Consider the following 25,425-nt stretch of genomic DNA (forward strand, 5'->3'; position numbering starts at 1 on the left):
TTAACACCTGCACATGTAAACATCGGCCTATTCCTGCTTACTGTGCAGTAACTTACTGCACAGTAAATTTAAGCCAGTGTAAATGCATGTTTAGACACCCCCATTGCATCAAACTGAAATGTGAAATGTCTCAATTTTGCTAAAGTGTAAGGTACGGTAATCACCCATCTCAGGCACATTTGTGATAAACTGAAAACAAGGTTTTCTACGTGCCTTCTCTCCATTTTCTCTTCTTGCTTACTCTAAGGGTAAAAATGAAAGAACAGGCCAGAACCAAAAGAATCCTAGCTGTTCTGGCATGGCTGAAACAACTGTGGGTTATAGATCTCCTTAAATATCTAAAAAAGATTTTGCAATCTCTTCCTCTTATTTCAGATCTGTTGATTCTGCAGAATAAGAAGGCTCACTCTGACCCTTATTAAATATACTTAATGGCTTGTGCTATACAGTTCTATCATGGTTAGAACAAACATGTTCACTAGAGGTACAACAGCTTTTAAAGTAAGTCTAGAAAAGAATCAAGTCACAGCTTCTAATGAAGTGTGCTTCTCCCAGCAAAAAATAATATTTATTGCAATTCGAGCAATGGTGCAGGAGTCCTTGCTGCAACTGAAACTTTCAGGCCCTTGTCTAAAGTTAGTTAAGGTTCATTTAGCAGTATTACCAGAATATCACTCATAAAAAATAAATGCTTGGTAACATACAAGTTAAAATATTTATGAAAGGTTGAATTAATATCTGTGTGCCATCTAGGGATCCTCCACTAATGTGGAAACTTAACATATTCTTAGTTAATAGAATGTTCATTCTTGAATTACAATAGCTTTCACTATAACTATAACTTTAGTGAAAAGAGTGAGTTAGTTAACTAACCTCTAGTGCTTTTTCCAAGACCTCATGCAAATGTAGGCATAAACTGACTATGTACATTAGATGCTAAGAGGAGTTTGTCGGGACCCAGGGCAGCCGGCCAGCAGCTCTCCCTGACTCCCACCTGGGCAGATAAGGGTCCGGGGCCTTAGAAGGCCGTCAGGAGTGACGCTTGGAGTGGAATTAATTAGGTGGACGCTTATCGGTTGCAAAGCAAGATTATTTATTCACGCCATCAAGGTGGTGAATAGCGGAGGTCAGCGATACTTGGTTAGTTACAGCTTAAGGTTCGTAGGTCATAGGTCGGTCTGCATAAAATTTTTTTGGTCAGGCAGATAAATGGAGAAAAAAGTCGGGCCGGTAGGTCGTTGATTTATGTCTGATAAGGTCGAGACGGGGGAGACTGACAAGCGATCAATTTGTTAGTTATTCTCACGCATACGTTCAGAGGTTTTTCAGGTGTGTGCGCGGAGGTTTTCCGTTCTTCACGGAAGTGAAGATGGGTTTTATTTGTGTAATAGCCAATTGCTTTTCGCCACGTCATAAATTTAATTAGAATCGCCAATTATCTAGCGGTCTTTGCTAGGGTGTTATTATAGGGACACTCCCTGTTTCTTCTGACCAGTTATAATGATTTATGTATAGCACAGAAGGCTAAGTTCTATCTCTGTTAGTGGCGCAGCAATAAATTTTTTTTTGACATGCGCAGCAAAAAAGCGGTTACTATCATTATTGTTAACCCTTACTTAACCTAGTGCAGAAAAAAACTGTTTTGAATGGTTTTACTTGTTTGTGACATGGGCACTACTTAATTTGGTTGTGACAGAGTTTAATATATTAACTGATGAAATAATTGAGAAGGTGTAACAGGGGGCCTTCTCAGGGCTGATTTAACTGTGGCCTGCCCACCTGTTTCTGGGCTCACTGCCCATGTTCTCACCTGCCATGCCTTGTTGTTAATTAGTTAAATGATGTAATTAAGCAGGAGGCTGCCCATTTCCTGCCCTGATGCCAGGAGGCACTATCTGCAGCTCCATTCCTCCTCTACACTGCAGCCCAAGCCTCGCTGATGGCATCTCAATGTTCTCATCATCACCGGCCCCCACACTGGGCCCCAGAATCCTCCTAATTGAACACCGCCTGAATTCCTCTCCGCAGGCGGTCTCATCCACCTTCATACTAGGCAGCACAGCTCCCTGAACCACTTCCCCTTCATGTGTGGTCCCCCAGGGACCTTTGGCTCACTAGCCCTGGCCCACCTCCAGGCCAATCGGAACCCCAGGCCCTCAGCTCTTGGGCGTTCCTTGTGGTGTGCCCCTGGCCCTTCAACCCTTCTGGTCCTGGTCCCAGCATGCAGTGGTCAGGGGAAGTCCCAGGCATGAGTCTGTGGCCTTTTCTCTCTCTCCAGGTGTCCACCTTCCAGGCCCTCCAAACAAGGGGTAACTTACCCGGTTGTGGGAGCTAGGGGTTAAGGTGCCCCAACCCACCTTTCACCAGGGTGAAACTGGCCTGGCATTTCCTGGGGGCTCTCATGCCACTGAGAGCCCCACCAGGCCACCCACTCCTGGCAGGGTGCAGTTTTAAGGCATACCCAGGACCAGGAGCCTCCTGACCATCCCCTACAGCTCCTCCCTTACCTCCAGATGATACCAGCAGCCCTCTGACCAGGCAATGTTCTTGCCTGGCCTCCAGCAGCAGAACTGCCCTGTTTATATGGGCAGCCCTAGATTCAAAATGGCTGCCCTCATCAAGCACCTGGCAGCTGCAAGCTCCAGGCCCTTAAAGTGGCAGGCACACACAGTGCCCTGCCGCAGAAGGTCTCTGAATTTGTTAATTTGTTATGCTTATTAAAAAGAGTCAAGCATTGTCAGAATGGGTTAGACTATGATACAGAAAGTCTATCTATTGGCATCATTAGATGACCAGGTCCCATTCTGCTAAGGCGAAGGCAAATTCAGTGTCATAATTTAGGCATATTCCACATACAGAAATCTTTAGAACTGCAATTTGAAGCTATATTTACAGCACACTGTGCTTTGGACTGATGATCCAAATTGGATGTTTAGTTTGGCAGAGCAGTAATATTTCAATCCCTCTTTAATTAAGGCTCCATATACCATCTTCTTCCAAGGAATACTATCAGTCCAACTACCCCCTATGTAGGACTATGAAGAGGATACTCAAAGAAAAAATCAAAGTAACTCATCTGCAACTGCAGTTCTGCAACATGCACTCATTACAGTTATACTCCAGGCCCACTCTCCCCTGGTTTTTTATCAGGGTCTTGATAAGTATCTTGCACTTGCAAGAAGTAGGTGTCATTGAGGTGACTAGAGGTCTACACTACTTTTAAGTCTTTCCTTGAGCATATGTAGGAACAGTGAAAGGAAGAAAGGGAAATGGGTCATATGGCCTTCCAATGAGTACTGCTATCAAAAGGTTTTGCCATCAGAACTGCACAGTTAGTATAGCCTAAGAATGTGAATATACAAAGTATATCTCAAAGAGGTCCAATTTAGAGCTGGGAAACCTTTAGTTATACTTTATTACAAAAAATCTGTACAATGAATATATAAACATCCTTTTATATACATTGTAATGAAGAATTAAGTTACAGTATTTTCATATTTTTTTAGGATCACATTACTCATTTCCAGAACAGAAAGATGTGACTAGTTTTAGATCTAAACAGCGTGAGAATAAAAATGCATTTTCTTCTTTCTGTCATATAAGGATCAGAATTTTCTTTTTGCCTTAACATTTAAAAAGTGATACCATTAGGAATTAAACTGGAATTAATGCACCACATATTAGAGTTAACATGTATGCTTTTGCTTGATTTTTTTCCTGTGGTATGGCTTTGGAAGACAGTGTTATATAGAGTATAAATAAGTATTTCTCTTTCTCTGCTTTTGTATTCCCTACTTATTCTCCATCCCTTCCCATGACCTGAAAATTTGCCATTCTTTTCTGGTTTGTGAGGTATCAGACCTTAAATTTGTCAGTGATCCAGACTTGAATACAGCAATTTCTTGATTGTTGAGCACTTGTGAGAGGAAAGAAGAATATTTAAGGAAAATATGTTCTTTGATTTAAAGAAAAATGAAATTCATATGAAAGCGTGTCTAAGTCCATCCTAACCATGCAGTTGGTCCAATAAAAGGTTTAATCCACAAAAATCTTTGCTTCTCATGTATTTTCAGGACCTCCACAGCTACAAAATGACTTGACTACTAAGAAAAATATGCTATACTGAAACAAACTTAATCTTTTTATAAAATACAAAGAGAAGATACATTTTTACGATAGATTACTTTTCTTCATGTCCTTTAAAATGACTAATTTATATCATATCAATCAGAGCATTATCAATTTGAATATATTGTTAACTGGTTCTGTATTAAAATCAATAATTATTTCATCTTTAATGTTATGCATACAATTGAACAGTACTTCTTAAGTAGTCTGTTATAGTCCATTCTCAGGAATTTCATTTTAGTTTTAGTTTGGTGATGATTCTTTTCCACATTATGTATCTATCCTTAGCCCTAAGGAACTGTTCCAGCTGTCTCGCATCTGTGAAGTATAAGGATGCTCTTACCTCATCCCTTTTCCACAACTGTGTGATCTTTGATTTACATTAGGAAAGGAATGTTATAGGGTCCTGGTAGATATTACTTTTATGGTGCAATTCTGGTGACCCAAGAACCAGAGCTGCCCCATGCCCTATCCAGATGCTCAGCTGAGCATTAGGATGGGGTCCAGGGCAACCTGGAGTCCCAAGCCAGCATATAGTAGCCATGGGATCCAGGACACAGCTGCCCTCTCCCAGTTTAGCCAGTAACAGTGTTCTAGAAGCATATCAAAAGACTACCAAGCTGCTTCTGTTTGCTCAGGGTTATTCTCTTGATACTACTCTGAGTTGTACCCCTCCCCATGTCTAACCTCTTTACCCAATAAAGCTATTCATTATAGCAAACCTTGCTGTATGTGCTTGAGAGTGAATTGGTGGGCCATTTTGCTCCCTTTGTTCAGCTGGCTAAGGGAGGCTATTTGTGAATACTTCAGGTTAAGAGAAGCACCCCAAAGTACCATGGTGGGCTAAGCAACCCCAAGGTCCATAGGGTCTGTGTACCCGGACAGCACAGACCCCTAATTAAGACCAGACCCTGGGTGGTGGCAGCAGTTACCCCAGGCTTGCGGGTATGCTCCAGGAAGGGGGTTGGCCAGAAGTTGGTGCACCTGAGGAGGCATCTGAAGCTTGGCATTTGGTTGGGCACAGTAAGGCAGGTTTCTCAGTGCAGGAGTGCCCCCTACTGGCCTGCCACACATGGTGACAGGGGTGGGATCCCACAGCCTGTTGTCTGGAAGGCATTATTTCAGGGAAGGAAGTAGAGTCACTGAAAACCCTTGAGCAAACGAGTCTTTAATTTGGCATTGGGTCAACTGGACAGGATAGCTAGCTAAGATGGCTGACAAGTATGACCACCTGACTACGGAGGGCCTGGTGAAGGAAATGAAAGAAAGAGGCCTCCAAAGGAAAAAGAGGCAAAAGAAACAGGACCTGATTAAAGCTCTGAGGGACGATGATTAGGCAACAAGCAAACGGCGTGGCACAGAGTCCTACTTAAGACCAGATCTCGGGTACTGGTAGCAGTTACCCCAGACTTGTAGATGTGCTCCAGGAAGGGAGTTGGCCAGAAATTGGTGCCCTTGGGGAGGCATCCAAAGCTTGGCATTTGGTTGGGCACAGTAAGGGAGGATGGCTCATTGCAGGAGCACCTCCTACTGGCCCACCACAAGTGGAAGCATAGAGGGAGCATACGTTCTCTAGTAGAACAGGATCCTAGGAGTAGAGCACCTAACTTCTATCTGAACTATCATTGCCTCACAGTGGGCATGTCTACATGTGTGTTTTAATGTACAGTAGCTTATTTTACTGCTACATTAGCGTGTCATGGCAAAAACTGTACACATTAGAGTGTCATGGCAAAAACTGTGCTAATACACTAATGCACAGTAAAATTAGACTATTATACATTAAGCGTCACTAAAAAAGCATGTGCTTTTGCTACTGTGCATTAGGGCAGCTTAATACACATTTAGTTAGTACCTCACATTAGAGGTACTAAATTTAATGTGCAGCAGCAAAAGTGCATTAATGAATGTAATACACCCAGTATGAGCTTGGCACTAGTACCTATCTTTTTTTGTTTTAGTTTATTAATCTGAGCACAGGTGCTGTCAACCACCTATAGCCCTCATTTAGGGAAAACCCCAAATAAGGATTGTAGCTGAAGACCCTTCTGTTTTTTTCATAGGCATGTTGTAAAACTTGCTTGAAGTAGTAAAATGGTTAAGACCTTTGTATGGAAGAAAGAAACTATTTAATGGTACAGTAGTTTGAGTTATGACTAAACTATACAGAAGGCCAACTAAGTGTGGCCTTCTAGTTCAAAACTTGTTATCTTTGTGGAAGCCATCTAAAGTTATGTTAGCTATCTGATGCTTTAGATAAGTAATGGATTGCCTTTTTCCCCCTCTTTTGGACAGTTTTGGCATGAACCATGATGGAATTGGAAATTCTTGTGGGACCAAAGGTCATGAAGCAGCAAAGCTTATGGCAGCTCACATTACAGCAAACACCAACCCCTTTTCTTGGTCAGCCTGTAGCCGGGACTACATCACCAGCTTTTTAGAGTAAGTAATTTCTACTGAGCAATGATAAATTGCTCCACAATTTCATAGTCATTAAAATGAATAATTGGTGAAGATATGGTGATCTACTCTAATACTTCATACAATGTAGAGTGAGTAGATATAACAGATATATGATGAATCACTCCAGACTTTTACAGCATGGATTGTGTCATGGATCATTTATTTTATGTTGTGACAAGTATTCTATCTACCCAAGCCCCAATTTTGAACTGTTCAGTATATACCATGCTAAACATATTTAATCATTGCATTAATACTAGAGATGGGGAACAAGAATGGGAAGGTTTTTATTTAAAGGGGAATGATAAGGTTTGTTTTGTTCAATGTGTAATGATGCTAGACAGTATTTGGACTTCTGTTTTCTTGATCCTGAGTACTGGCCAGGGGCAGATCCAGAGAGGGTGAGGCTGCAACTCCATTTCTGACCATGTGGCAGGAACAGCAGCCAGGGACTTTTTTAAGTGCCCAAAGAAGGTAAGAATCCCCCTCACTTCCCCTCTATGATCAGAGGCAGATCCCCTCCCTTCCTTTCTTGGTCCCTTTCCCTCTGATTCCCCTCTCCCCCTCCTGCTGTTGCTGTTGTCACTGCTGCCCTGGGGATGAGGGGAGCTCCAGAGCCACTCCAACCTAGGTGTGCAGGGGCTGGGCTCAGCCTGGGATAATGCCAGTGGCAGTGGGCTGGGGGGTTCCCTTTCCTTACCTGGTCCTTCAGGTGTTCTCCACCAGTCTGGAAGCAAGTGCAGGGCGGGGGAACCCACCCTGTGCCACCACTGCCATTGTTCCAGGTTGAGCCCAGAAACTGCACAGCCTGGCTGGAGTGGCTCTGGAGCTCCCCTCACCCCTGGGACAACAGGGACAGTAGTGACAGGCAGGGGAAGGGGATATAGAAGGGATGAGATGTGGATGGGAGAGGAAGGAAAGGTGGGGGAGTGCTTAAATTCTTACCTGCTTTGGGGATTTAAAACAAGTCCCCAGCTGCTGCTCCCATGTCATGATCTGCTTGCCTTGGTGTGGGGGAAGGAGGCTAGGAGTAGGGATGCAGCCCCCCTGAAGTACTAGTCACTGCTCCAGCACCCCCCCTACTTTTAAAATCCTGGATCCATTTCTGGTACTGGCCAAAGTGTTATTAGAACACTACATGGTTTTGGAATTTACTCATGCAAAATAAAGTACAGCACAGATTTCCAATACTGTAGTTGTAAACCAACAAGAACAACAATGACAACAAAATTAAGCCCTGAAGGAAGCAGACATTTCAGCTCAGTGAGATCACAGGCTGCCTTTTCCATGAGGTACAGTCATTCCTATAAGAGTCTTTAAACTGTTCCGTATTTTCCCTTGACATTCTTAAATGGGTTCATTCTGAGAGTTGGTGAGCCTTGCCAGCTCTCACCAGCTGTCATACATTTTAATTCAGAAAATACAAATCAGTCAGAACTTGGATTACTAGATTTTCTCAGAATAGTTAAAATGTACTGCACCATAATATATTTAATTAAATAGAATTTTATTGGACTATTTGCATAAGAACTATTTGTTTAAGTCAAAGGTCCTAGGTATGACCTAAAAACTGTGAGCTTTTGCTAATGCACATTAAATTGGGTAATGCACATTAAAGCATCACTAAAACCATGCTCTTTAGTTAATGCACATTAATCTGGGTTAATGTGCATTTTCCTAGTACCTCAAAATGGAGGATGCCTGCAGACATGCTGGGAGGTTGCTCTGGTGTGCTGTAATTACAGCATGTTGGAGCAGACTCAATTGAATTTGCTGGAGCATGGTTATTAGTGCACTCCAGCAGCCTCCTGCATCTTGTGTATCAGTATCCCTGTGTTTCAAAATGGTGGTGGGGGTGGTTTAACTAAAGCTTGTCAAATGAGCTTTAATTCAAGTGCCCCCTCCACCATTTTGAAGCGTGGGGACTATGATACATGAGATGCTGCAGTGCTTTAATTAAAGAGGCTTTTGGAGGTGCTCTAATGAAAGCACTCCCCCCACCCCCAGAACATGTGTAAAAGTGCCCAGAGATACTAGATTTAATGCACATTTAATTAAAGCATGTTAATGCATGTGTAAATGCGCCCACTGAGATGCAGTCAGTAGAAGACTCAAGATGTTGTGGACAAAGGGTGATTTCAATCAGATTTTTTCTATTTTATCAATTGCAAGGTCAGGCACAGACTATTTGGTCCATAGGGTTGCTAGTAGTAGTTACCAGCTGGAGGTATTGCATTGTCCAGGGATCCTTTGAGTGCAAAATAACCTTGCCAAGCCCCTTCCCACTTGATCCATCTATTATGTGGCTATGTGAGGGGCCAGGAGGTGTGCAGCCCTCCCCTAAATCCACCACTACAAGGGGATTTGTTATTCAGGAAACAAGGCTTAGGAGAGAAGAGTGTTTCTGAGATACCTTTTCACTATACTAAACCTGACAATAGCCTAAGCCTCATGTTGAGGATCCTAGCTCTGTAGATCTTAAATTGGGTTCTCCCTACTCCTCCACCATGTCTATTTTTTCTTCTACAAATGTCCATAGATACATTTTTGTGAAGTCAAGTAGTGTCATAGGACAGGATGTCAACACTGTAACTTAAAACTGTATTTTAAACTACACTTCCCTTTTTTCATAATCACATATTGACTTTTGCTACTTAGTTCAATGTCATCTTTAAAAGAATTATTGATGCATGCATGTCAACAAGGTACTGAGTGCTTTACATGTATATGATGAAGACAGTTTCTTTACAAAAAGTTTAGAGTGTAAAAGAGATGCACAAGGACAGTGCAGAGAATAAGAGAAGAATAACTTAGAATATCAAGGAAATATTTATAATGAAAGAACTTTATTTATTAGGAGGCAAGCAGCATGGATACAGTGTCTTCAGTATTAAAATCATTAATATATTTGGGATCTGCATTTTTGGGAATAAAAATCAATTTTCCAATACAATCTGTAAGCAGATTTATTTAAAAATGATTTAGACTCTAAAGATAAGTCTACTACATCTTCTTGTCAATGTCCATTTCAATCAATTCAGGAATGTTCTGTTCAGCACATTTTCTGAAATATTATGCAGCCTAGTTTGAATTGTGCCAAATAATGAAACTTCCAGTTCTTAGGGGACACTGTTCTGCAAGATAACCAATCTCACTTGGTGGAAATTTTTCCTGTTGCTCAGCCTGAATTAATGTGTTTTGCAGGGCTTTTTGGTTTGTTTATGTTTAACTTTTAGCAGTCCATTACTTTTACTGCTATCTTACACTTTTTTTGTCTTTCTATCTTGAACTCCATTTGGTTTTTCAATATTATGGAAATGAGCTGTCTTCAGGTTAATACAGTGTTCCACATATAGCCATACCAGAGCCATGACAAGACTTATTTCTTAGTTGTGGACTTGGTGAAAGAACAACTTGGTGAAATTCTATAGCCTGCATTGTGAAGGCGGCCAGGATACATGATAAGGACTGTTTTAAGATAACAGTCCTTTTTTAGTCATAAAATCTGTGAATTTATTAAATCACTTTCTTGTCTTATGCCATACCTTTGTATGTACTGTCCAATGATACAGTCTTTTTAGTTTTTTTGCCATATCATCATTAAATTCATGCCCAATATGCTGATTACTATCCTTTCCCTTCACTTTTTCATTCTATGGTCTTGATTCACTACTTGATGTTCCAGCTTTAATGTCAGTGGAATGCCATTAGTGGAGTCATTATACTGGCATAAAACTGGAGTTGAACTGTGGTGAGCTAGTCCACATATTTCTAATATCTATATTTCTCTATTGTAACTCCTGCTAGATTTGTACTATCTGTGAATTGTAGTGGTATCCTATGTACTTTTCCAGATCATTAGAGAAGATATACTTGAAAGTAGCACAGTTCTGCCAAGTAGCCACTAGAAACATAAACTCTTTACTGAACAACCATTTATTCATATTTCAGCTATTTTTATATTCTACGCCAGTGTTCTATTTCCAGATCAACTTGCATTTATTATTTTGATTTTTGTGTGACACCGTATTAAATTCTTTACTAAGATACAAATACTTTTCGTTTTTCATTTGACCTTCATCCTCTAATTTTAAAACTCTTTCTTAAAAATCAGTCAGGTTTCTCAAGGAGAATTAATAAATTCATGCTGCATATTGTATCAGAATCAGGGACATGCTGAAAAATGTCTTTAATATTTAGGCCAAAATGATAGCTAAGCAGTGTTTTCTCCACAGATGCATAGATACACAGTATAGCTCAGCATGAGATCTTTCTGCAACTGCTTTGTTCTGTAGCTTGTGCTATATTGGGCAATGACAAGGATGCCCAAGACTCACTATAATCTCCTAAAATACAGAACACAGTCTTAGTTTGGTAAAATCGGAGGGTCAGAAAAATCTATTGCATCTATTTCACTATCTCCGAGTCAGTGGAGAATATTCATTTAGCCCTGTATATAAATTGAGGTGGCCTCTCCACAAGGCCTTGAGCTGCAGAATGTTATTCTGAAAGCCAGTTATTCTGTAATTCCAGATAAACTGTTCTGCTCCCTGCATCTCCAATTAATTACCTGCATAAATCAATCCAGCTGCCCCAGAAAGTGTATCTACAGTTTGTTTTTCTGGACCACTAATTTCAGTATCAAGTTCTTCCCTGTGACCCTAAGAAATTGAATACACTTTCTTAGTTCTGCAGTTCGCTGTTCCCACAAATCCTTTGTCGTTCTATGACATTATCTCAGCAGGTCTGAGTATAGCTCAGAACTGGTAAATCTATTCTCTTCCAGGCATTATGACAGAAATAACAAGTGACAAGCCAGTTTTCAAAAAGAACGGTGAATTTTATCCAGTTCAAAGGCACTACAGAAAACACACAGTAAAACAATAACAAATCTACAGTCATGCTAATATTACTAGGTATTAGGACTGTGCAAAGCTTCGGTTGCTGATTCAATTCAGAGGAGATTCGGCCTGATTCTGTAGCCAAATCTCTGAATCCGAATCAAATCAGGAGACCCATTAATTTCTCTGAATCAAATTGGAAGCCTCCGATTTGATTCGGAGAGATTCAATGATTCGGCCATAGACACAGCTTTATGTTTTTTCTGTGTACCTTGAAGTACCAGGCACGGCTTGTGAATGCTGAGATGGTGGGGTGAATGTTGTATCCCACAGGAGCGCAGCAGGGTGGGGGGGGGCCCTGCATTCTCAGCAGTTGGTGCCTTCTAGGTCAGGGGGGCACCCAGGGTCCCCCTATGGCTGATCACTGAGCCAGGGGTGCTGGGGGGGGTCCCCCCACACACTCAGTGGTGGACCCAGAAGTAGACAACACCCTGTCATGGTCGCTCCACCCCTCGCTGCTCCAGTGGCTGAGTAGGGGTGGTGACAGAGGCCACTCAGCAGGGTTCCTTAGGCAGGGGGGCAGGGAGGAGGGTTATTCCGCTGCTTGCCCTGGGCTCAGAGAGTGAGCGGTGGTGCCAGCAGCTGTCAGGGAGGGAAGGCCCTGATGTTGTCCCTCGGGGCCAGGTGGGGGAATAACCCCACTCCCTGCCCCACACCTAAGGGGCCCTGCTGGCTGGCAGCTGACCCCACCTCCACCCAGCAGCTGGAGCAGTGAGTGGGGAGTGACCATGATGGGAGTGGCAGCCCCTGTCATGGTGTTGGGGAGTGCAAGCCCCTTCCCAGTGTGGGGACCATGCTATGAGTTGGGGAAAGCTGCTGCAGATTGTGGTGGTGGTGCCGGAGGGGGGACTCTTCTACCCTCCAAGCCCCAGTGCTGCCACGTGCAGTCTGCTGCAGCTCTGCCTGCCCTGCAGCGCAGCCCCCATCAAGAAGGGGCTCATGCTCCCAGACACTATGACAGGGGATACTGTGCCCATCAAGAGCTCTGCCCCTTCACCATGGGGTCATTGCCCTCTCCCTTCCATGTCTAGCAGAGGGGGCAGTAGGGGGCTTATTCCTCTGCTTGCCCCAAGCATGGAGTGAGCAGTGGCAGTGGCAGTCAGGGTGGGCAGACCCGGCTGCAGTCCCCTGGGGGCAGTGGGGTGGGAGGGGGAAATAACCTGCCCCCTCTGCCTCAGGGACCATGCCAGCTGGTGTCTGGCTATGCTTGGCCCTGCTGCTGCAGCAGTGAGGGGGAATGACTGGCAGACCTGGCTTAGGTCCCTGCCCATTGGACAGGGAGGGGAAAATTAAGCTCTTCTCTAGCCAGTTCAGCCAAGGCTACTGCTGGGGCTGGCCATGCCCCTGCCACTGAAGAAGCCAGTACAGAGAAGTGTAGGTCTGTGCTGGTGGGACAGGGGAGGGAAGGGGGGGATAAACTTCTTCCTTGTTCCCTTCTGGGGCCAGCATCTGGCCAGGCCCCTGCCCCTGCCTGTCTCTGCTTTGGCTGTGGAGCAGAGGGGCAGGGCCAACCATGCTTCTCTGGAGCAGAGAGCCCCGCCCTGCCCAGAGAGCATGCTGGCATGTTGGGGGACTCTGGTTTAACTTAAACCAGGAAAGAGTCTGGGACAGACATTGCATAAAACAGCTTGAGCTTAGTCAGTTAAGTCTGACACTATATTCAACCAAGGTTTATCTCAAACCAGTTTTGGCCATTTTGAAACTGGTTTATGTACACTGAATGTCTGTTATGTTAAGGGTTTAAACCAGTTTCTGATCACTTAAACCTGTTGATGTGTAATGTCTGTCCCTAGCCTGTATGTTCAGAGTTCCAGCTGCTTGTTTGGATGAACAAAGTATGTTGTTGCTACTTCCTTATTGCCAAGCCAACAAAGATCAGTTGAAATATAGGTTTACAAACTGGACGGCAAATTGATTCAGTGGGACAGTACAAAATAATACAATGTGTCATAGCTGGAGAAAGATCTAAGAGTCAGTCCTGCACATTGCAGGGTTAAATTAACAAAGAGATTTAGCCATTGCAGTTCTTGGCAAAGTGACACATAGGGCTTCTATACACATGTAGGGAGTTGGCTCTGATGCACTGGAATTCCAAGGAGTTGGAGCAGATTTGATTAATCAAGTCTGCTGGAGCATGGAAATTTATGCGCTCCAGTAGCCTCCAGCGTCACTTGTATCAATGTTCCCGTGCTGAAAAATGGCAGTGAGGCGCATTAAATGAAACCTTGTCAAATGAGCTTTAATTCAAAGTGCCCCACCAGTGCCCCACCAGTGCAGCATGGGGACACTACTACACATGCCACTCAAGGTGTTTTTAATTAGTGTGGCTCTCAGAGCTATGCCAATTAAAGCACCCCCCATGCCTCCTGGAGCACGTGTATAAATGCCTATACTTTTTAGGCATCCTGACATAGTGGAATTCTCTCCTCTGAACTAGATATATAGGCTCCCCACACAATGTGGGGGGAGAGTTCCAAGGACTAAGAGTGGAGTCCTTGGAAACCAGCAAGTGAAGCCAGTACGAAGCTGCAGGAGAGTAGGGAGGGCAAAGGAAAGGGCAGGATATCAGCATTGGAGCTTGATTATAAGCCCTACCTTTCAAAAGCTACTTTATGTATAATCATAATGGTATATGTGAACTTGACATAAAAAAAAACATTCTTATAGGGTACATTAAAGGTCAGGATAAATGAATAATTCACTGTAGTACAGAGAGGGTGGGGCTTTCTTTAGCATCAGCTGTTCCCTGGTAACTGCCCATGTGTACACTCTTATGCTGTGGCAGATGAAAGCTAACTAATAGTAACTTAGCTTTTAATAAGAGAAAAATTACCAAGGTTTACTTTGTACTTACCACTCTGCTCCCTTTTACCTTAAAGTATATTGTCCATATGTTCACACTATTAATCAGGTCCAGTGCTGTTTAAACTAAGAACAGACTTTCTGCAACCTCTGAATGGAGCTATGTTGAACATTGTGTGTGTTGCTGAGACTTTTAGATGTATGTTCTGTGATGCAAGTGTAAAATGAAGGGAAAAAGTATGTTTCATTAAGTTTTTAGCACTTCATCTCTAATTGCTCTTATGCTGCAGTGACATCTGCAGAGGTGCCACATAGAACTGCAGATTCAAATGCGGGTTCTCCCAGATGCAATTGAACTGATCACAGCTGTAGCAGATCTTAGCTATGATGGCAGTTCTGGGAGATAAAGCGTATACAATTCAGAGAAGAGGCTGTTGCAAAATCTTTGGTCAGAGAATGTGCTATCCAAGAAGTAATATAATTTGTATATTCTCCCGAAATACTAGAATTGAACACTTGGTTTAAAGTGTCATGCAATACTTGACTGTCCCTCAGATTTACCATGGTGTAGCTGTTACGTTCCATGAACTTACATCTCATTTATTCTATTGTGCGCTCAAAATTAAAATGGGGTGGGGGGTGGTCTCTCTGCTACACTAGTAGAATGTACCTAACAATTAAGAAAATAGGAGTCATTGAACATAATGGTATCTTGCAGTATCTTTCTCAGGTTTAAGTGAACACCATATTTGGGGTACCAAAATAGTTCTCTTCCTTACCATTTCACACATCCACTAGTCTGGCAAGGGTTTTCTGGATTTTTTTCCCAACTTTATCCTTGGCATCTATATCAGACATCACAATACATATTCCACACACATACATTTGTTTCAATTACAGAGATGTTGGAATTGGGGTACCTTTTTCTTTCCCAGTGTCCTTGTCAATTTTTTGTACTTCTGTATGCATGGCAGTGAGCATTTTTTAAATAACTTAACCTACTGAATTGGTATTTAGAGGGTCTTCCACACTTTTATCTTCTCTTTGTACATAAGTGGTCTAGATGCCTCTACTACCCTCCCTCCAGATTTTGCTGATATCTTTCTCTAGTGTCTGGGATGAAAGAAGAAGGGAGAGGGTAAGAGAGATGGGATCAGAGACACTTTTGTACTTCTCTTGACTTCTGGAAGTTGTATGGAAAAGTTAATACAGCCTTAATCTATTCAATTATCCTTTTTTGCCTAGCATCTCATGGATCTGTGATGACCACTGGGGCCTCCCAGTTTTTACAGTTACTGATATTTCTGTTAGAAAATATCTTACTTTATAGAATACACAATATCAGATTTCTACATAAAGTGTGCAAAATGTTCTAGTTGTCCAAGTAGATAAAAAGAAGGAGAATGAAAGACAGAAATATTATGCAGTATGGGTAATGTAATCCAGCCCTCTGCCTCTGAGCCCACTGACTCTAAATGATGACTACTTTTCAATCACTTCCTTGTTTTATTACTTTGTCTAATTGGACTTCATTTTAGTGAGGATGCTATTATTAGCACAGAGAAGGAAAACCGGAATTTTCTAGGTGGACTTACACTTAGATGATAGGAATTTAACATGGATGATTTGATTCTATAATCTTATTGTAATTATTTTTGGTGGAGAAATATATGGGGTAGAGGGGAACCAGCAAGTTTACAGATTTACAAAATCAGGCCTGATTTTGTAAGCTTATTTGTGCATGTAAATCCTTATGTCAAAGTAAGGATTTATTGAAACCAGTGAACTTCTGCAAAGATCAGATTTTGCTTGTCAACTTGTAGATCAGAGAACATTTTACATATGTTTCAGAAGGAGCGGGGGATGGTGCTTTAATTAGCGAGCGCTTTTAATTAAAAGCGCCTGAGTGTCACATGTCACATGTATCATCAAATGAGCTTTAGTTCAAAGCACCCCGTTGCCATTTTTCAGTGTGGGAATGCTAATACACATGAATCCAGAGTGTGCTGCAGCGAATTTATTTCCAGCTCCCTGGAGCCGGTTCCCTGCATGTGTATAGGAGCCCAGAGGTTACAGATCCTATGCTAGGCCAACTATTGTAGTGGGGGGGCAGTCTTTTTGGCAGGTGTACCACAAAGTAAGTCCTGCACCCCTGTGTACTACTCTGATTCCCTTCCCACATCCGATCTGTTGCTGTGCTTTCTGCTCCCTGGACAGTGCTCCCTACCCAACCTGTTGCTCTGCTTTCTGCTCCCTCTCTCATCTGCTGTGACACATGTAGAGGCTGCCTGTGCTACTTGTGGCATACGTGCCAATGGGTTGCCCCCCCTGAACTACTAAATCAGTGGGAATGTTCCCATTGTCTTCATTGGAACAGATTTTGAGTAGACCTACTAAAGTCACATTAAGTAAAATGACTTATTTGTATTTTTACATGACTAGTACCTTTGTGTATAACTCAATAGGTTGTTGTTGGAATGAAAATTGATCATATAAGTGCATAATTAATGAGTTTTTTGTTCTTATTTAGCCACAAACAGAAAACAATGAGAATCTGAGATCTTCGAACTAAGCGTTATAAAATGTTCACTTATTTCCCTTTGGCAAGATGCAATGAAAAGATGGGGGGATGGGGCGGGGGAGTGCTGGCAAAATTTACAGGAATGCTGGAAATTTCTTTAAAATGTTGGTATTGTAATTCTTTAAAATCCCAACTTATTTGCATGTGGAATGAAAGTAAAAAAGCATCTATCCTATGTTATGCACACTGACTAAATACAACTGAATATTATATTTAGTATAAAGCATTATTAAAAAAGAATTCTGTCTGACTTTGGTATTCATGTTATTTATTCCACTGAATTAAAATATTATGTTAAGAATAAAGAAGAGAACATTAACTTTTTTCAAGAGATGACCCCTAGTTAAAATATGACATTTTGAATATAAAACACTACTAAGTGCTTAGTGGAGACCTTTGGCTGCATACAAGTTTTCTGCATGTACATTTAAATATCCTAGGCAGTCTTTACCACTATATCTTTTTGCTTTGATGGATGTGCATAAAAGACTCAATCCTGCAAACATTTAAGAGTATGTGTAACTTTACACACTTAAATACTGTCATTAAAATCAAAAGATACATATGCAGGGTTGCAGAAGTGCTTAACTGTTTGTAAGATTAGTACCTATGTCCTTAAGGGTTATAAATTATATTTATTATATTTGCTTATTTGTTTTAATTCTGCAACCAGATGTAGTTATGTTTTCAATTAAGGCAAATAGGAGGCTTAGAACAAAAATGAAAATCAGTCTTGTGTGGCTCAGAAATTATCTTAAAATTTTTCAGGATAGCATGAAATCCATTTTATTGTCTAAAATGAGCATTTTTGTTAATTAATAATCATTGAGAATTTTTTCCTGATCTGTTAATTCCTTTCTAATTAGAATTTTCCACTGTGGGTGTATATTTGTTTATTTGTGGCCTTAACTGTTTCACACACCCAGCACTATTAAAAGTAAGAACTAGATACGTGATATCATAACTGTGATTAACAGTCAGTAGAATTCCTAATTCCTTTGGTCCTTTATGTTGAACAGTTCGGGCCGTGGTACTTGCCTTGATAATGAGCCTCCCAAGCGTGACTTTCTTTATCCAGCTGTGGCCCCAGGTCAGGTGTACGATGCTGATGAACAGTGTCGCTTCCAGTATGGAGCAACATCCCGCCAATGTAAATATGGGGTAAGAAGTCTTAATCCTTTTGCTGAGTATTCTACTTAGTTATTTGTATATATTCCTTCATTACCTAAATCATTAGTTAGATGCAGTAGTGCATTACAGTTTTCCTGTAGTAATTTTTGCAGTGCTGCCAGTATAAATGAAGGACTAAATTTTAATCCTTATGCTGCATCTTTTGCTTGAGTCATTTGTGTGCACTGTATTCCCAAACATTTGGGTAATGAGCTGGACGAGTGTCCCTTAAACAAAGCAAGTAAAATAGCTCATGAGACTTAATCCTGTTCACTTTTAAGTCTGTTGACAGACTCCCACTGACTTCAAGGGGAGTAGCATCAGACCCATAATGTATTATATTGTGGAATATGAAGTTTGTGGTACTGGTTCTCATTTTTTCAATTTTTGCAGTGACTTTGTACTTGTTTTGCTTGCCAAATTTGTTTTATTTTACTTTTGCTGGCATTCCGGTTGTTTCACACACTGTTCAAGTCTCTGGTAAAAATAATAATTGGGTAGGCTTTTAGGGGAATGTGAAAATAAATAGTTGAAAAGGACACAAAAATATATGCTGTTACAAGCAGCTGTGTATAAAACTAAAACAATTTATAGTAGAAATATCAGTAAGCATGCTAATATTTTATTCAGTTTTTGAAATGTATTTTTAGATATTGCTTGAAGGAAAATCTTCCAGTCTAAAATATCTATTAATAAAAATAAATTTTACAGTGCTAGTCACTGGATAGACAAGTTTAATAGCTGAGATTAAATCAAAATAAACCTAAAATTATTTTGTAACAGTTTACAATAGCATTATTTTATTGCATCCTTTAGAAAATATTAAAGGAAATTAAAACGTTTAGTAATTCAAATAAAACAGTATAATAATTGAGCTTGCACTAATCACTTCTCTTAGGGCAGAAGTACAAAGAGGTTCATTTTTAATATCCCTTGGGTGATAAATACAATATTATTCTTGGGATGACTCTTTGGCAGATCCTGTAGTGCAAAGGATTTAAAAGTTTTGTGTAATTGGCTGGCTAGCTGGCTGGGTCTCCTATTCCTGATCCCTCAGCAAACCTTCTTTGGCCTTTATTGTTTCTCTTTAAACTCTTATTTCTCACCTCCTCTGCTTTTCAGGGCCATGTTTTCTTTTCCTCCATCTAAGGTACACGCTTTAAAAAAAAATTATTTCAGATTCCCATCATATACACCTAGTACTTTCAGAATCAGAAAATTTGCAGGTGTTTAATTCATTATATGGAGTGTGCTTTTTTTAATCTTTTTGTTTTAAATTCCTATCACACACACACAGTTTCAGAATCAGAAATTTTTCAGGTGTTTAGTCCATTGTTTTGAGCATGCCCTTTTAAGATATGCTGCATTTTAAATCAGACTGGAAAGTTAATAGTGTGCAAAACCTGGCTACTGTATATGTATATTATTTTTTCATAGTCTGCTAAACCATATTATTACTGTTGTGATGAGCATGCTGTACAGTAGTATGCTGTTCTTTAACCAAGATCTTTGCCTAAAATATGAGAACAATAAGAAGTAAGAAAGATTTATGTCATTCGATTGATCCCTTTAGCTTTCTGTTCCCCCCCCCTTCATGCATTAAGTTAGGAAAGACTTCTAGGCCAGGTACAGACATTATACTTTTACCGGTACAAGTGATCAGAAATTGGTCTATACCCATAACGGAACAGAAGGTCAGCACACAAAACCAGTCTGTACTCATAGCAGAACAGAAATTTGTCACACACAGACTGATTTAAAAATGGCACAACCTGGGCTCAGATTTGTCCCCCTGCACCTCCCAACCAAAGGGCAAATGTGTGTTCTGTTTATTACTGATCTAAAATGCTGCTTACAGAAAACTGTGTAACTTAGATTGGTTCTGTCTCTGGCTTTTTGAATGTCAGTACCTACCCTATGCTGCTCTGAAACAGAGCCAGAAAACTTAGAAGAAATAACCATTTAAAAGAAACGAACAATTCGAGTGGAGGATCACCAATGCTGTGCACTGATGTGATATTTTATATCATATCAGCAAGCAAAGTAACATGTCTGAAAAATAGCTCAAGAAAAAAAAAATATCTTCCACGTGCATTTGATAGTGCAGATTGAAAGTATTTAACATGAGCAAAACTGAATCCTTATTCAGACTGCATCAAAATGCTAAATAGGGTTAAGATGAGTATTTACATATAATTTAAAACATAAACTGGCATAAACATAAACATACAATGCTCTTGGTGCTCTGGATGTCCCAATTGGATTTAATTTTCACAATAAATAGTGTGTTCATCTTGCTCCAGCTAATAAATATACAAATATGCACAAGTAGACATAATAAAATAAAACCCACACACAGCAGACATAATAATAAAATCGTTCCAATTGTTAGGCTTCTCCTCATCCAAATGCCTAGAAGAAGAGATGGGTACTGCAGTGTTTCCACTGTATTAAGAAATTTGGGCCCTGGTAAAAAAAAGAGAAAAGTGAATTTTAAAGTAAAAGAAATCTCCCAGAAATGTATCTGTAAGTTGGCACCTCGCTCTATCCTCAGTGTCTTCACTGATTTGTGACTGTAAGGTATAAGGAGGTATGGGGACTGTAAGGTATAGTTAACCTCTCAAATTCTACTGTCTCAAATTATTTTAGGTTGATTAGGTTAAGTTCACTTCCCTGAATTACTGCTAGAAACTTATTGAAATAAAAGTGAACTATGAAAGCCTGTGGAATACGTTCTGCTATCATTTACATCTCTACAGTTCCCACTCTCCAAAGAAATTTAAACCTTTTATTTAAGGGAATTCCATAAGAAGAAGCAGAATTTATCCCATAGTTAAAAATTAAATGCATATCACTGTATGTCAGTCACTGTGGGCCATGATCTCTTCATTAGTCCTAGAATAATTTCAGACTGCACTAGAGCTCATATGACACCTTCCAATAGAGAAAGTCATGGGAAGAAGAAAGGCAAGAAAACTTAGATCCTTTCTCAAACTTTCCTGTAGTATCTAGTGTGATAGATGGTTTAGAGCTATTTTATATATTTAGGTTGGAATTTTCAAAGTAGTCTTAGAAATGCAAATGATTGATTCCAGCTGATTTAGATGTCTAGCTGCAATTTGGTCTTTTGAAAATTTCAGCCTTCTGCCTTATTTAGTTTTAGAAGAAACTGATTGAATGAAGACCAGCTAAATGTGGTCCTAGTTCTCCTATGCTCATCACTGTTTCCTTCCCTCATTTCCCTTTCATTTCCCTGTATTGATTGTATAATGCAGTAGGACCTTAACTCTGTTATTTCACCTACAAACAGCCTGGCTGCAGTATGAATCCTCTGTTATTTTTACAGACAGCATAGCTCCAGCAAGAACCTCACTGCCATTAGCTGCTTTCATATAGATGTTCAGTTAGAATAGGAAGCACAAGTGCAGACTAGCTCAGCTTTGGCCTACGTCTGCTCCAATTGCAGCTAATGGTAAAAATCCTACAGATTTAGCTCAACACTGAGCACTTTTAAAACTCCCTGCCCAGGGACCTAATGTTACTTTATAGGACATAAATTTTTTCCTGGATACCTGCTGGTGTATCCTTCTCATCATAAGTGGTCACTGACCCCTTAGCTCTTTCTGGATGTGAATGCTGATGGAGGGACTATCACAGGGTGCTAAGGGAGAGAAGAACATGAGGTTCTAAAAGAGTTATTCCAGTTTTACACCTCTGTGAAGAAAACTTTTCTTAATGTGCTCAAGACTTTCTGAAATGAGTTCAATATCTTTTATTAGACCAACTTAAATCAAACTCTAATAAAAGATATTAGATTTACCCGAAGAACCTTGTCTATGCCCTTACACCAACACAACTACAACCTACACCCCTGAAATTAGTCCAGGCCTTTAAGGCACTATCTGTTTTTGGGTGAAGTGCAGAATGGCAGCTTGATGGAGTGTTATGGCACAACACATATTTGAGTTCCCTAGTGTTCAGAAAGCTCCAGAATTTAATTTTAATTGCCATCTTTTAAGATGATAGAGTGAATATTCTCTTCTGTGGTCCATCAGCCATGGCCCCATTTTCCTCCACTATCTTTAGGCGCAATTGTTACTGTGAAATTTTGCTTTGGAAGATGTGCTCAAACCTTGTACTCAGGTGAATGCCAGGAGAATATTCATTATTTGCTTCTTGTATGAGGATCATAAAGCTTGGTGTATGGGGGAGGGGAGTTCTTTGCATTATCTCCCCAACCACTTGAACTTATGCATAGGAACTACTTATAGTTTGACTCTGGGTTAATTAAAAAATAATCTGAGTCTTTACTGTGAGTTTCCTTGTTTTATTAGATGAAGAAGATGCATGTCTGTAACTTGTGGATTTTGTGTGTAAAATTAATGTGTAGTGTTATTGCTAGTTTGCATCAAATCATAGATCTGGTACACACATTTTTAGGGCAGAAGCTAAAACCTCAGCCTTTTAGTTATAGTGGTTAATACTTCATGCATATGGTTGACTTGCTGTGATGCCTTTTATTATCTGTGAATCTGTTGACTGTGTGGGCTCAAAGTTAGTGCCTTAACGTTCATTAAATATACTCAGTTTATTTCTTCATTGCTCCATCTTTAATAAAATACAGCCAAATACATATGAAGCTGAACTCAGTTCATGGCTTCATGTGAACAAATTATCAGGAGTTATCAATGCACATGCGATGGCCCATGTGACCCATATCAGGTGATGTAATTTAGCTAATAATTGGCAACTCTCTTGTTGGTCATCATCTTATGTTTGTACTTGAGCCCTCTAGTCAGTAAGCTAAGATATCATAAAACTCATTGGCGGGGTGTGTGTATATATGGGTGCCTTGCTATCAGGGTTTAGGTTTGTTTTTTTTTGACATTTTGTGTGTGAAATACATTGCCTGAAGACAAATTGTATAAGCACACATTCTCAGACCAGGAATAAAAGAAAGGACACTACATGGCTTATCTACATTTTAGAAACCTCTTGTAGCTGGTCACAGTATATACTATCAGATATTTTAATTTTAAAAAATCCCAAAAGGCAAGTAATTAATTAATTTTCCAACATTTTTCCAATGCAAAGTAAATGTAAATGTAAAAAGAATGAAGGTATAGTAGGCCCTTGTGGTAGGGTACTGCTGATTTAAATGGTAGGAAACTTGAAAATAATGTATCATCAATCCCATATTATTTTAAAGTGCTAATGCATATTTTATATACAGGCAGTCCTTGGACTTATGACACAGTTGGTTCCTGAAAACCATGTCTTAAGTTGAAATGTCGTAACTTGGAACCAATTTTCTCATAAGAAACAATGTTATAAATGGGGGATTGGTTCCTGAACCAAGGCCCGAAACCATATTTTCACCAAAAATACCCCAGAATTTTATACTTGATAAATTATAGATGAATAATATAGCTACATTAATGTATTTATATTGTAAATAGCAATCATATTGATTTGGAAGGACTTCTTTGAGGAGACTTTGCTGGACATTTTTAAGGGCTCTTGGTTGAAATTTTGAAGGGTTCTTTGCTGGAGTTTTCTCAGGAGTCTTGGCTGCAATATTCTCTGCTTTCTTAAAGAAAGTGTCCAAGGGCGTTTGGACAGATGTTCTCCAGGGAGATGGGTGACGCAGCGAACTTGTTCGCTGGTGTGGCATCGGATCAGATCAAGCGTTGTAAAGTCGAAACTGGCGTTGTAAATTCGAAACAGGGTGTCAATTTATAAACCTAAGTGCAAAACGTTGTAACTCAAAACGTTGTAAGTCAAGGACTGCCTGTACATTAAAATAAATTGCTAAAGAACCTGGAGACCCAGTTCTTGGCCCTATTTTACATTGAGTGGATTTGAATCTGCTGCTCTCTGAGTGTGGACCTGAATGCTTGAAGCACTTAAAGGGGAATGTTTCACAAGGGCAGGATTTGGTTCATTTGTTATGTATGAATGAGCTGAGGAGGATTCAAATGCAACAAAACTGCTCCAACTTTAACACTCCTTCAACATGGATTAAAGTTGGAGCTGGTTTGCTGCATTTGAATCACTCTTATCTTGTTCACATATAACATTTAGAACGGACAGGCAAAATATGGCTTGTGGACCGGATCCAGCCCACTAGGCACTTTCATCCAGCCTGTGGCACCCACCACGGGCCCTGCCCAGCCCTTCTGTCCACAAGAGTGGGAGCAAGGCACCCATATATGCACATACCCTGCCAACATACCCTATTGCATCTCACTCCCAGCCTTGTCAGTGGAAGGGCCAGGTCTGGCCAGCACACAGCTTCTGGGCAGGGCTGCTGTTGCCACTGCTGCAGCCACTGGGGGCTTGCCCAGCTTCCCTGACATCCCACTTGTTGTGGGCAGCAAGTAAGGAAATGGCAGGGGCAAGGGCGGGGGTGTGGAGAGCTGCAGCTGGGCAGAAGCAGGGAGCATGGGACTGGGGCTGGTGGCAGCATGGAGCCCATGCCCAGGGTGGTGGTAGGAGTGCAGAGCTTGGGTGGGCAGGGTGTGAGTGTGAGGGAGGGTGGGGGAGGGGTGTGGGGACCCCCTCACATTCCTTCCATGGTGTGCAGCCCTGCCAATAGTGGTGGCAGCAGCAGCAGGCAGGGGTGCTCAGCTCTGGCTAATGATGCACATTGTGGCAATGAGTGCAGCCCAGCCAGGCTGCTTCTGTCACTGGGACTCAATGCTGTTCATGGGCAGCTCCTACACTCGTACACCACTAGAGAGAAGCCCCATGTACTGAAGCCAGCTGCCTTCACCACGCCCTGCTGCACAGGTCCCAGGCCTCCATGGGGAAGCAGGGGCTGGGGTTCCCCTCCACTTCCGGTGGAGTCCTGGGACCTGCATGGCAGGGTGTGGTGAAGGCAGCTGGCTTTAGTGCGTGGGACTTCCTTCCAGTGGCGTGCAAGTGTGGGAGCTGCCTGTGCATGGCATGAAGTCCCAGCAACAGAAGCAGTTCAGCTGGGCTGTGCTCCTTGCCACACTGTGCAGCACTGGCTGAAGCTGTGTGCTGCTGGGTGCCAGCACCTGCGCCAGACATGAGCACCCCAAGCACCCGTGCTGCTCCTGCTGCTGCTGCTGCCTGTGGGGTCTGCGTGCAATGGGGGGAGTCGTGGGGAGGTCCCTACACCCCACCACACTCCCTCACACCCCACAAATGCCACACACCCACATCCTGCCCCCACAACCCTGCCACATATAGACACCCCCAACATATCCTGTTTCCCTCCACACAGTCACACCCCCTCACAACCCCACCATACCCACACCCCACCATACACCCCTCCAACCATACCCCCCACACAACATATAAAAATAAGAATTTATTTTTGAGTTCTTGTATGCAAAAACAAATCATGACAAA

General features: G+C 41.4%; 1 protein-coding gene across 2 annotated transcripts in view; it reads left to right on the forward strand.

Annotated features, from left to right (window-relative positions):
- Positions 1 to 25,425, forward strand: part of ADAMTS6 (ADAM metallopeptidase with thrombospondin type 1 motif 6) — a 352,249-nt gene that overhangs the window by 186,758 nt on the left and 140,066 nt on the right. For both annotated transcript variants that reach the window (XM_019496068.2, XM_059725136.1), the window contains exons 10-11: positions 6,424 to 6,570; positions 17,895 to 18,036. In XM_019496068.2, the coding sequence (XP_019351613.1) occupies positions 6,424 to 6,570; positions 17,895 to 18,036 (289 nt within the window). The remainder of the gene's footprint in view (positions 1 to 6,423; positions 6,571 to 17,894; positions 18,037 to 25,425) is intronic.

This window comes from Alligator mississippiensis, chromosome 3, assembly GCF_030867095.1.
Source record: "Alligator mississippiensis isolate rAllMis1 chromosome 3, rAllMis1, whole genome shotgun sequence".
In the NCBI taxonomy this organism is placed as follows: domain Eukaryota; kingdom Metazoa; phylum Chordata; order Crocodylia; family Alligatoridae; genus Alligator; species Alligator mississippiensis.